The sequence below is a fragment of the Saccopteryx leptura genome, chromosome 4 (genome assembly GCF_036850995.1).
Source record: "Saccopteryx leptura isolate mSacLep1 chromosome 4, mSacLep1_pri_phased_curated, whole genome shotgun sequence".
NCBI lineage: Eukaryota > Metazoa > Chordata > Mammalia > Chiroptera > Emballonuridae > Saccopteryx > Saccopteryx leptura.
The window spans coordinates 40,011,389-40,023,974 of record NC_089506.1 but is presented as its reverse complement, the minus strand read 5'-3'; the positions used below and the strand labels follow the sequence as shown (position 1 = coordinate 40,023,974).

The following is a 12,586-nucleotide window of genomic DNA, read 5'->3' as shown; positions in this document are numbered from 1 at the left end:
TTTTCTGTGGGCAGAAAATGTGGGCAGATTGCTTTAGGCCTTCCTGGAAAAAAATAAAAGGTTAAAAAAAAAAAAAAAAAGAAGGCTGGTACTTTGACTCCTTCCAGCTCTTTCTAATTTAGTGTGACTTTGTCCACACTTCATACTTGGTATCACCGTTTTGACTAAAACAGTGAATCTAGCCCATAAAGCCAAAATTCAGTAATAAAATATTAGTAAATAAATATGCACAAGCCAGTCAAAACACTACACCTGGGTATACAGAGATGGTCAGCTATCAGACAACCAAGAGCAAGAGGGTCCACACCAACAGGGCACGAGGGTTCCTTTTCTCCACATCCTCAGCAGCACTTGCTGTTTGTTGATGTATTGATGGTAGTCATTCTGACCGCCGTGAGCTGATATCTCATTCTGGTTTAGTTTGGATTTCTCTGCCGATTAGTGATGTTGAGCCTCTTTTCAGATGTCTATTGGCCATCTGTGTGTCCTCTTTGTATAAGTGTCTATTCAGGTCCTTTGCCCATTTTTAAATTGGATTGGAGTGGGGTTTATTTTTTGGTATTGAGTTTTATAAATTCTTTCTAAATTTTGAATATTAACCCCTGTGGAAAGCCGTATGGAGTTATGTCAAAAAAATTAAACATGGAACTGCCTTATGACCCAGCAATTCCACTTCTGGGAATATATCCAAAGAAGCCCAAAACACTGATTTGAATGAAATATATGCACCCGTATGTCCACTGCAGTGTTATTTACAATAGCCAAGATCTGGAAGTGGCCCAAATGCCCATCAGTACCTGAGTGGATTTGCAACAACACAGATGGACTTAGAGGGTATTTTGCTAAGTGAAATAAGCTAGTCAGAGAAAGACAAGTACCATCTGATTTCACTTATATGTGGATCTTTAAAACAAAATAAACCAACAAACAAAACAGAAACAGACTCATAGACACAGAGAACAGACTGACAACTGTCAGAGGGAAGGTGGGTTGGAGAGCTGGCTGAAAAAGTTGAAGGATTAAACAACAACAAAATAGTCACAGACAGAGGCAGCAGTATGATGATGACCAGAGGGAAAAGGGAGTGGGGAGAGGTAGGAGAGGAAATAGGGGGAAGAGATGGTGATGGAAGGAGACAATTTAGGTGGTGAACACACAATACAATATACAGATGATGTATTATAGAATTGTGCACCTAAAATCTATACAATTTTATTAATCAGTACACCCCAATAAATTCAATAAAAGAAGAGCAAGAAGATTTACTCAGGTTGTCATCAAAAGTAATTTTTGTAGCTACAAAGCTTCAGTCTCTTCTGAATGCAAAATGATAAGAGAATTCTATTAATAGAATTCTATTAAATATATTTGAGGCATCCACATCTATCTAAGTATTTTCAGTTAGAGAATCTCAAAATGAGGGGAATAATAAGTATCATATAATTTGGATATTTCTTCTACAACAGAGAATCAACTGCTGATGTTCCTATTTTGGAATCGTTTATTAGACTTCTTTTTATTTTTGCATGCAGTAACATACATCACCTTATTTTTCATGGCTTCATAATTTATTTCTGCAGCAATATATTTCCTAAAGTATATTCTATTTAGGCACACCTTCCATACTACTTTTAAATCAAACTGCTGAGCTATAGAATCTATTTGTGTTATCTCAAATGATTACAAGTCTTTTTAAAATCACAGTTAAATGATTACGATTATGTATGTCACATAATCAAAGAGAATCTTTTCTACTGGTTCCTATTCCATAATGGAGTCATTCATTTTATGTACATTTATTTGTACAATTCCTGTACATTATTATATAATGGAGTCATTCATTTTCTGTAAATATTTTACCCCACATTTTAACAATATTTATTAATCTTTAGTAACAAATATAGTAGTAGTAGTAAACTGGGAGAACATCTCAAAATATTATTTTTTAAGCAAAATGAACTTATTTTTTAAGTGTGCATTTTTTTCTCTATTAGCAATTTTCAGACCTTTCTGTTTTCGACTTTTGATTACAATGAGAGTGACAATTAAATGTTTTCTTTTACGATGAGGACACTACTGTGCACAGATGCCACACAGTTTTATAGAAAATATTTCTTTCCATAATTATTCCTAGAGATAAACACAGTTATTTGTCTACTGATATTATTTAGTTTTGATGAAACCATACAAGAGGATGAATGTGAAAAACTATATCAGTTACAAGGAAGTAAATATGTTTCATAAGATAATGAAATACTGAATTCCACCCTTCCCTATGCTAGCTGTAATGTACAGAATGTTTGTATTCTTATTTAGTTGTTTTTGCCTTAACCACCAAGCATGTAATTTTAAATTTTCTGTATAGTATGTTTTCACCTAAAGTGACTATAGTTTTATTATTTCTAATATTCAGCAAATCGATCAGTAGAAGTACAAATTTAAGAAACATTTAGCTTTAAATACAAAGAACTTCCAGGTTTGTGTAGAACTCATGAAATCTAGTTGTCAAGGGGCAGAGAGGAAAAGTTCTATGATTACTAGCCAAATCAGTTAGAAGGAAGAAAACGCAGGATATCATGAATGGGGTGCCAGGGAGATGATTCTGAGCAAAGAGTGATAGTAAGTTTGAGATCATTCTCTGAAAAAAAATTTTCTTTTAGGTTTTAAAATGACTTCCAAGACAGAAGCAATGTGGCATGGTTCATATTATATTTTGTTTTTAACTTAAATTTTATTTTGTGATAGAATACAATAGGGAGGCTTATTCAATATACAGACATTCATCTATCACCAAATTTATAGAAACTTTTTTCACTCTGAAGCTGAGATGAAAAAAAAAAATGTGTAGGAAACAAGGGGAAGAGTAGACCTTGGCCATCATTTTCTTACCTGGAGCTAAGAATTGTTTTTGTTACTCTTTGTGTGTCAAGATATTTAGGTCTTAGTTTTCATATAGTTATTATTTAATTTTTTGTTTAGTATATTACTACTTTATCAGTTCTCTATATATTATATTAATAATGAAATATTGATGTACCTTCATCATTGAAGGAGTTGACTGGATAAGGTCACAAAAGCCTCCAATTTTCAGCTCTTCTGCTCTTGTCAAGGTCGCCAGGTATCTGCAGTCCTGCCACCTTCCAATCACCCCGTTTCTGAATACAATTGAACTTTCGGTACCTACTCACAAAATTCTGGCCCTGGTGAGAAGTAAAAGAATAGAAGTTCACAGCACACCAGCCTGTCTCAGGACAAACTCCATCTGTGTTCTAGTGCCCTTCACTCTGAAGTGTTTGTTTCTTCCCTGAAAAAATTTCCAGCTATGACTTCTTTGTGTCCCTAGAGACCCATAAACTCTCACCCTCCCAAATAGCCAATAAAAGTAGACATACTTCTGGATTTAATGTTTATCCATCACTTAAATCACCAGTAGAAGTTTAAGAGCAATTGCTTGAATGGGTAATCCTCTATGTGTTATTTGCTAAAACAACTAACAACAAAACACAACTCACAGCCTTTTTCTCTAGGTACATGTTAGTCATCATTCATTAATAATCATGCCCGTAAGAGAAGGCACAGATGCCATATGGAGAATTAAAACATTTCTGATGTTGGCCATTTGAGAAGGTGACTTGGCTCACTTATTGGAAGCTGAAGCCAGAGATGCTCTTATATTTGCCAAAGACAAGCCGCAAGCTCCCAGTTGATGGACATGAATGTCTGGGAAGAGCTTCTACTTAGCAGGTGTTTTAAAGCACCAGACTTAGAGAAGACTCTGGGTACATAGAAAAGAGGGGCCCAGGCCTGACCTGTGGTGGCACAGTGGATAAAGCGTCGACCTGGAAATGCTGAGGTCACCGGTTCAAAACCCTGGGCTTGCCTGGTCAAGGCACATATGGGAGTTGATGTTTCCTGCTCTTCCCCCCTTCTCTCTCTCTGTCTCTCTCTCCTCTCTAAAAATGAATAAATAAAATAAAATAAAGAAAAGAGAGGCCCAAAAGGTGGTCTTTCTTTTCTCTGGTGATCATCCCCATCAGAAATACAAAAGCTTTGGCATTTTTTTTTAATAAATACAGAGCATTTCACATTAATTGCAATCCTAGATATTGTGCCTTTTGCAAATATCTGATTCCCTTTTCAAAACGTTTTATCAGTTATTTTGATTTACATAAATATTTTAATTTTTTTGAGTTAACGACCAAATTCTAAATATTTCTGAATGATCTTTAAATTTCACCTAGTATAACAGTGGCTAGGGTGCATATGGGGGAACATGATGACCTGTGAGACGAAATGAGTTCATTAAAGAATTGGGTGCAGATAGAGAAGACACAAGCCTCAAAGACTGAGCCCTGGAACACCAGGGAAGGAGACAGAGTAGGAGTGGCCAGTGAAGAAGGAGGTCAAGAGTGATGTCCTGGAAGAAAGGCGAGGCAGTGCTCCTCCGAAGGAGGGGAGTGACTGTCAAATATCGCAGGGAGGTCAGGGAAAATGAACACTGAGAATTGAACATTGAATTTAGAATTGCACACATCACTAGTGACTTCCACAAAAGCACTTTTGGTGGTACCATGGGGGCAAAATTTTATTAGAGTGGTTTCAATATTAGGGAGGAGAAGAATTTGAGATTATAAGAAAAGACAATGCTTTTGAGGTTTTTTTGTTATAAAAGAAAGAAAAGTAGGAGTGTAGCCTTGAGGGAAGTAAGACTTTATTCTGATCAGATTTGGATTATTTTATTTTTAAAATATTTTAAGATCATTTTTAAGATAAGGAAGCAACACTTTAAGATTAAAAAATAACATATTTGTTTCCTGATGGGAATAAAAAAAAAATGACAGTAGGAGGAATGTAAAAATATTTTCAGATACAGGACATCGTTTCTGCAATAGAATGCTTCAACCTGTTATTCTTCCTGAAAGAAACCCGTGTTCTCTTGCCCACGAGGAGGCAAGAAATACTTCTTCTTTCTCTGGAATCTTAAGGTCAATCTAGACTTTACCTTCACTTGTTGACTAGAGACCAAATATTTCCTTTTGGAAATTTTTTTTAAATCCTCTAATAGACTCCAGATTTTTAAGTCAATGTTTTAATTATGCTTGTTGTTGTTTTTAACATACTTTAAATTGAATAATCAGACATTTGAAGTCAACATTATCAAGTGAAACTCCTTACTTTGGCTTCTCAAGCAACACTGTAATGCTTTATCTTGATAGACTAATTGGTTTTTAACATTCTTGAGTCAATATTTCACCAATCTGAAACTGTCATAGAAAGAATGAATCTGCATGGCCATATTATCTTGTGAATTGTTTTCTTTTTTCCACAATAGCTTTGTGTCAACATGACCAATGAGAAGATGCACCACTATATCAATGAAGTACTTTTTCTACATGAACAAACAGAATGTTTACAAGAGGGAGTAACCATGGAAACAGCTTATTCTCCTGGTAACCAGACTGGAGTTTTGGATTTTTTTTTCCAGGTATTCATGTAATATAATTAGTGAAATTACCAAATACATGCATTTAAATATGCTGCAAACAAATAATTTTCTTTCAAGGGGCCTTAATTTTTTTAAATATCTTTCTATGTGAGATGGCTATGTATTTATTTATACTGTTACCTTTTTCTGAAGGGGCATTTGAAGGATTACCAATTCATCAAAGGGATAAGAGATATATTATATCATATTGTTAAAAGAATGTTCTACATTAATTATGTTGCTAAACTCTCCTTTTTGGCATAGTTACAAATTCCCAATGAAAAGAATTAATATTTTATAAAATAATATCTAAGACTAACAATATTATAAAATAAATTCCACAGAATCTTTTTGATTTATCTTCAGAGTTTTTAAATTTAAATTTAATTATGAAAAAACTGGCAAGAATATATATTAATATATGCATGAATATAATCTTAGAATATCTACAGATGTTTATACTTATCTTTGTTTCTACCTTACAATGTGAGAAATCTTGCATCAATCTTTCCATTGTATAAACAAAAATTTATCCTATAAACAGCAATCCCTATCTACTATTACAGGAAGATATTATGGTGATTTACCCGTATCTCTAAAACACATGAACTTGTTTAAAACTAATAACATTCATTATTGAACAACATTGTATTTAATTTTCTGCCTTCTGATTTTCATAAATAATGGGGTAGACTTATAAATTTTTTAGGCATTTTCCTAATACTGTAAAATACTCTTGTTCTTCTACCAACTTGTCAACATTTTTTAAACTACCTAAGAAGCCCTTTTCCTCCAGAATGCCCTCTCTCATTATGACACATATAGTATGTGATTTATTTATTTGAGAGTTACAGAATATCTTCGGACTGACAGCAATATATACTGAAAGCTCAGGTCCCACTGCCCCATTCTTATTTGCTGCTATATCCTTGATGGTTCAGTGTTTAGCAGAATGATGTTTCTTTTTTCTCTTTGGCTGTCATTCTCTGAGGTTTCATCTTTGAAATGATCATTTTATTAGTAGGACCCTTAGTGGTATAAATTGGAAATGAGAATGGACATTTCTGGCTGCTGCTTCTCTTTGATACGCATACAAATGGAATGAGAAGGCATTCTAAGTGTAGGGTGAAATACCGAGGTCTGGATACCAGGCAAGAACATGCCCTACAACACAAAACAAATATTGTTTCCTTTCTAGCAACTCCTAAGCCTCCACCTCTCACAAACGTTTTAATTTTTGCATAGGCCATATTTATATTTCAATGAACATATAAATATATTTGTTTGTGTCCTGAGGGGAGGGGCCATCCAGATTCTTACCAGATTCTCCAAGTGTCTAAATACAGTTTGTTGTAGTCTCAGTATGGCTGGTTTTTGTTGTTGTGGTAAAATTTCATATGATAACCTTTCCCGTACAGTAGAACAATTCAACTCTCCTAAGTCTTCACCTCTGAAGGAATTGAAAGGTCCTTAATACCTTTTTATGACTTATCTCTCCATGTTCTGTTTTTCTTTAGAAACTTCAGCAGGTTTTCCAAATCCATAAGTTTGATTATCACCATTCTCTCATGGCTTTCTATCAAATGTTCAGAAAATATAACACACATGATCTTTAAATTTTTGGAGACATACAAATTATAATGCTTGCGGAAATATATCTTGTTAGTAATCAACCACCTATCTTTGCAAAGTATCATCTTGCTCTTGGAGCAGAGTGGTTTAGATCTTTTAAAATTTTCTTTTTTTTTAGCAGAGAGTCAGAGAGAGGGATAGACAGGGACAGACAGACAGGAACGGAGAGATGAGAAGCATCAATCATTAGTTTTTCATTGCGCATGCGACACCTTAGTTGTTCATTGATTGCTTTCTCATATGTGCCTTGACTGCGGGCCTTCAGCAGACCGAGTAACCCCTTGCTTGAGCCACTGACCTTGGGTCCATGCTGGTGGGCTTTTTGCTCAAACCAGATGAGCCCGCGCTCAAGCTGGCGACCTTGAGGTCTCGAACCTGAGTCCTCCACATCCCAGTCCGACGTTCTATCCACTGTGCCACCGTCTGGTCAGGCTTAGATCTTTTTAGAATCAGTCGCTTCCCTTAAAGTAATTCGGGCCTTATCATTAGTTTACCTAAATATCCATTTAAGGATTCATCAAAGAAACAGAAATTCTCATCTCCAAAGTAGAGGTCTATCACTATTTCTGAAATATGGATACATTTTCACACAATCTTTAAATAGCCTATTGATCCTTCCACCACATGTCAGTATGTGCTGTGTGTATGTTTGCCTGTGGATGTAAGTGTAACAGCATATAGAGCATGCCATAACACTCGCACATCGGCAGCTGGAGGAATGGCTTCTGCTATTATAATATCATTATTTTACTTGCTTTTCAGCAAAGAAGTTGCTATAAATTGAAATAAAGATTTTTTTTTTATTTTTAAAACATCCCCAAAAGTACTAATCAAACTTGTTACACTAACTTTTTTTCCCAAGGCCTCTCCTCATCCAATTGTATACTTACATATTTTAAAAGTATTTTTTCACCTCTGAGCTCTTCTTGGGAACCCTTTATGGGGTCCCTGGACACACTGAGATTCTTGTTATGTATCCTACAGAACTGCCTGATAGGATGACACCCCTTGTAATGAACTTTCTCCTCCAAATTTCCTTATTGAAAAGCATTTTTGTATTGGTACAAAGTATCTCTCCAGGAGTTTTAGGTAGTGTGCTAAGGTGGGTGACCTCACATTTTGCAGGAATTTCTAATTCCTTTATAGTACCATGTCCATCTCGTTAGTTCTTCTTCCTAATCTTCCCGGGTAGGCTATTGGTTGCTCATTTGAAAGATGACCCCCAAATAGCCAGATATCTCCAAAGGGACACCCTCCGGTGTGTGCGCCTCCACCAGGCGGAGGTCCTGCCCATGTCTGGCGCTTTCAGCCTCTGTTCTCTACGGGCGACGTCAGGATGATCAGAACTTTTGCAGCCCTCAGACAACTACATACAGTCTTTGGGGGTCTTTTAGTATGAGCAGAGGACTATGCAAAACAGCTAAAATATTTATGACCCAGAGAAATGACTTTCTACTGTCCAAATAAATGACATCATGAGGGTCCGGGAGTGGTATGGTTTGGTTACCTCAAGTCAAAGTACAGACTGAAGTTGCTACAGGGGTCAAGATAGATCTCTTCACTTTCTGGGAATTAAATTTTATGGTATTTACATTGGAAAAGCACTCTGAGTCAATGTGAAGAATTAAGATATATGACAGAATAATGTAAATGAATAATATATAGTACCTCATTTTAAAACATGTCCACAGAATTATTTTCTTAGGAAAGAAAAGATAAGCAGCACAGCGCTGAGTAAAATGTTATTCAACTGATGGGTAAACCATGTGGGCAGAATGGTGTTCTGTGTCTGGAATAGTGCAGGTTCAAAGGTTAGGAAGTTCTTAAAGCAGCATTTTACTTATTGTAAGATTAATTTTATTTTGTTGCCTAGTCTATGACTTTATTTTCCTTTTTGGTAGCCATAAACTATCAGGCTTCTGATTTGAATTTTACAAGTTATAGCTTTAAACTTTCTTTTCTTTTTAGTCTAAATATTGGAATATCATAGAGTCACTTCTATTTCCTGCTGAGTTGGATATTGTCACAATTTTTATGACTTTACATCGTTGTAGGTTTTGGTTTTTGATAAGTAACTTGTCCAACACAAGTATGAAGTGTTTAATATGGGTTATATAGGTCAAGAAGAATTATAACGTTGGAAATTTTATTGCTTTATTAAGATGTGACTATACTTTTTAATAACCCAAGTGTTTTAATGACAATAAAATATACTCATTTATTATTTATTCATTCCTCTAATCAGTAAATATTATTGAGGGCCTATATTACATCAGAGTTTTGACTGCCAACAATGAGCAAAAATAAATGTGTAGTAAAAGTAAAGATATTTATCTTCTGAGTGCTTTAGATGAAATAATGAAAATATAAATGAGCATTGATGAATAAAAAAATACCAAATTAATAATAGAAGGAAAATATTTCCTCTTAACTTTCAGAAGCCATCTGGATTTCTCTCTTTATTGGATGAAGAAAGTCAAATGATTTGGTCAATGGAATCAAATCTTCCCAAAAAACTACAGAGTCTCCTTGAATCCTCAAATACGAATGCAATATATTCCCCTGTAAAGGATGGGAACGGAAATGTCGCCCTCAAAGATCAAGGCACAGCATTCACTATTATGCACTATGCAGGACGCGTAAGTTCAAAGTTAACTATGCAGTTTATCATATACATTAATGGTCCAAAGGTATTAAGGAGAAACTTTAAAGTTTTTGATATTTTAGAGTTTATTTTGACAAATAAAAGTTGGGTGAACGGCCCACAGAATTTTCCTTTTCTAAGCTATAATCTTTTAGCCTGGTAAGGACTTAGCATCTTTAGAATGTGGGTGATGAAGCATGCAGTATGCTCCTTCTCATAATGTGAGGAGTTTAACTTCAGGTGAGCAAAAGAGACCTGGACAAGGAGCTCTGCTGTGAACTTCGGGATATTTTCATAATCCAAACAAATGTTGGACATCTGAGTTTACTTACCCTTAAAATAGTGTTATTTTTCTTAAAGCATGTTAACCTAAGAAAGAAAATGACTCCGCTATTTCTCCATTCTTTAGCCAGCTTTGTAAAATGTGCTTCTTTCTTTAAATCCTTCAAGGACTCACTCCTACCTGCCTAAAAAAAACATTCATACTCCTTTGGCCAGGCTCTTTTAGATTACTCCAAACAGATACCTGTCTTCGGGACTCACTGTTACTACTGCCCTGTACTGCTTAGTTCTTTTTTTCTAATCCCCCCACTGTTTCCCTACATTCCCCACGCCTTCCCCTTAAATTGTTTCACACTCAGGCTTGAAATAACCTTCTTGTCCTCTTCACGAGGTCAAATTAGATACATCTTTTAATGCTGAAAACCATATCCTGCTTATCATCAGTCCAGCTCTGTCTATAGTTAGTATCTTCTGCATTTAAGTGGCCTTCAGTTATTTTCCCTTATTTGTCACAGGATAAATTACATAATAGAGGATAGAATCTCTACTCACTCTCTCACACTCAGTGTTTTCTGTTCATTTCGACCAGTGTCTGCTATACACCAAAGCCAGAACATTGGAGAATCAAAGGTGAGGATAACATATCCCTTGCCCTCAGATATCTCACGGTCAAATAAGAAAAAGGGAGATGATCAAAAATTATGATGCAATTTGTTTATGATAATATTAGTCATAGTAACAAAGTTCTAGAGTACCACAGAAAAAGAAGCAGTTATTTGGCTTCAAAAGAAAGTGTAGAAATATCTTCTAGAGAAAGTGAAAGGTGACCTAAAGCTTCAAGGATAAATTAGAGCTTACTAAGAATAAAAGGGAGGGGCCCTCACAGACTTTTGCAAGTGAATGCATGTGTAACCCCCAGAATCCAGTCGCATAGGACAGAATCCAGTCCAGCTGTTCAAGCAGGAAATAACTGTAGTACAGGAAACGAATTATTGGGAGACTGTAAATTGAACTTTAAGAAAGAACTTTAATTAAAACCCCACCACATGACAAGACTACTAACATAGTTATGGCCTCATCTTTGATCAGGAAGCTTCTAGCCATATGGAGAAGCTGCTGCTATTGGTATTGACTCTTATTTAGTGCTTCCAACTATACCAGTAAACTACCCATACCCTGGTACTCAACATGGAAGAGGTCAGTGACTAGGCCTTGGATCTCCACTGCCAGAGGAAAAACAAAACATCTTCATGGCATACTTACCAGGTAAAACAGCAGAAGCAGCAGATGTGCAACCTTCATCACTTCTACGTTCTGAATCGTATGCCACAGTGCTGGACTGATGGAACCTTCAGAACAATCAGATTCTAGCTGCAAAGGAGTCTGGGAAGGGTAACTCCCACTTTTCGATGTCTGCAGTACAAGAAAGCAACTTGGATAAAGGCCATGTGCCATTCTGCCTTATCTACCCACATCATAGCTGGGGAATGGTATAAGAAGTTCAGTTAAGTTTATCGAGCATGATAGAAGAAAAGTCTAAAAAAACTGTTTTGTGGCCAAGTCAGGAATAAATATGCATGTACTCCTCAGAACTTTGTCCCCTTGACAGTGTTAATTAATTACATGTTTTCAGGTAGGGTGGAAGATGAAGTAAGAAAAACGTGATATAGAATGGATTGAGAAAAAAGGGGGCTATGAAAACACTCATTCAAGGACTGCATGTGAGCTATGGCTGTGGGATGCAGAGGAGGCATTCATAAGGGACTGGGGACACAGCCTGACCAGATGTACAGAGCAAGGGAAGAGACAGCTTGAAATAACACTGAGGTTTCTCACCCTCTGGATAATTATATTATGCCAACCAACAAAAGAAATCCTGGAGAATGAGGCAGTTGAGAAGGAAAGATACTGAGTTGCAGATGTTTTGAATTTGAGGTTTTAATGCAAATCCCAATAGAATACTGAAAATACTTGAGGTTGGGATGAGAAAGGTTTGGTCAATTTAAGACATGCAGTCATAGTTTTGGAAATATATATCTTGATCATTTCACCAAGAAGAACATGGAGAAGGTAGAGAAAAAGATAGTAGGAAAGAGGAGAATCAAAGAAACCTAGAGGGAAGAAGGAAGAAGAGGAGTCAGCAGGAAATGCACCTGGAAGGGACAGTTAGGCCATGGAGCACCTTTGTGAGAAGTTACAGTAGAACGATGCCATAGGATGTCTTGAGTAGTTAATGGATAGGAAGAGGAAGTCTGTGGAAGGTTTTCTGTTTAACAATTAATAAAATTCACAGTTATTTATTCTGTATTTGAGAGATATGTGTGAGTTTTTTTACATGGCATTGAGTTTTCTGTGGCTCCTGGTGACTCTTTGAATGAATGATGTCCTCAATGTCCTCTCCTCAACTGTCATGCTCAGTTCTTGTTGAGTCAGGCCTATAGCTTCTTCCATGGAATCAATCCACTTTATATTTGGTCTCTCGTTTTTCCTTCTTTCTTATATTTTTCTCAGTATTATTATTATTATTGTTATTGTTATTGTTA

General features: G+C 35.9%; 1 protein-coding gene across 2 annotated transcripts in view; it reads left to right on the top strand.

Moving 5' to 3' along the window:
* Positions 1–12,586, top strand: part of MYO16 (myosin XVI) — a 592,224-nt gene that overhangs the window by 387,643 nt on the left and 191,995 nt on the right. For both annotated transcript variants that reach the window (XM_066380569.1, XM_066380568.1), the window contains exons 22-23: positions 5,333–5,485; positions 9,556–9,756. In XM_066380569.1, the coding sequence (XP_066236666.1) occupies positions 5,333–5,485; positions 9,556–9,756 (354 nt within the window). The remainder of the gene's footprint in view (positions 1–5,332; positions 5,486–9,555; positions 9,757–12,586) is intronic.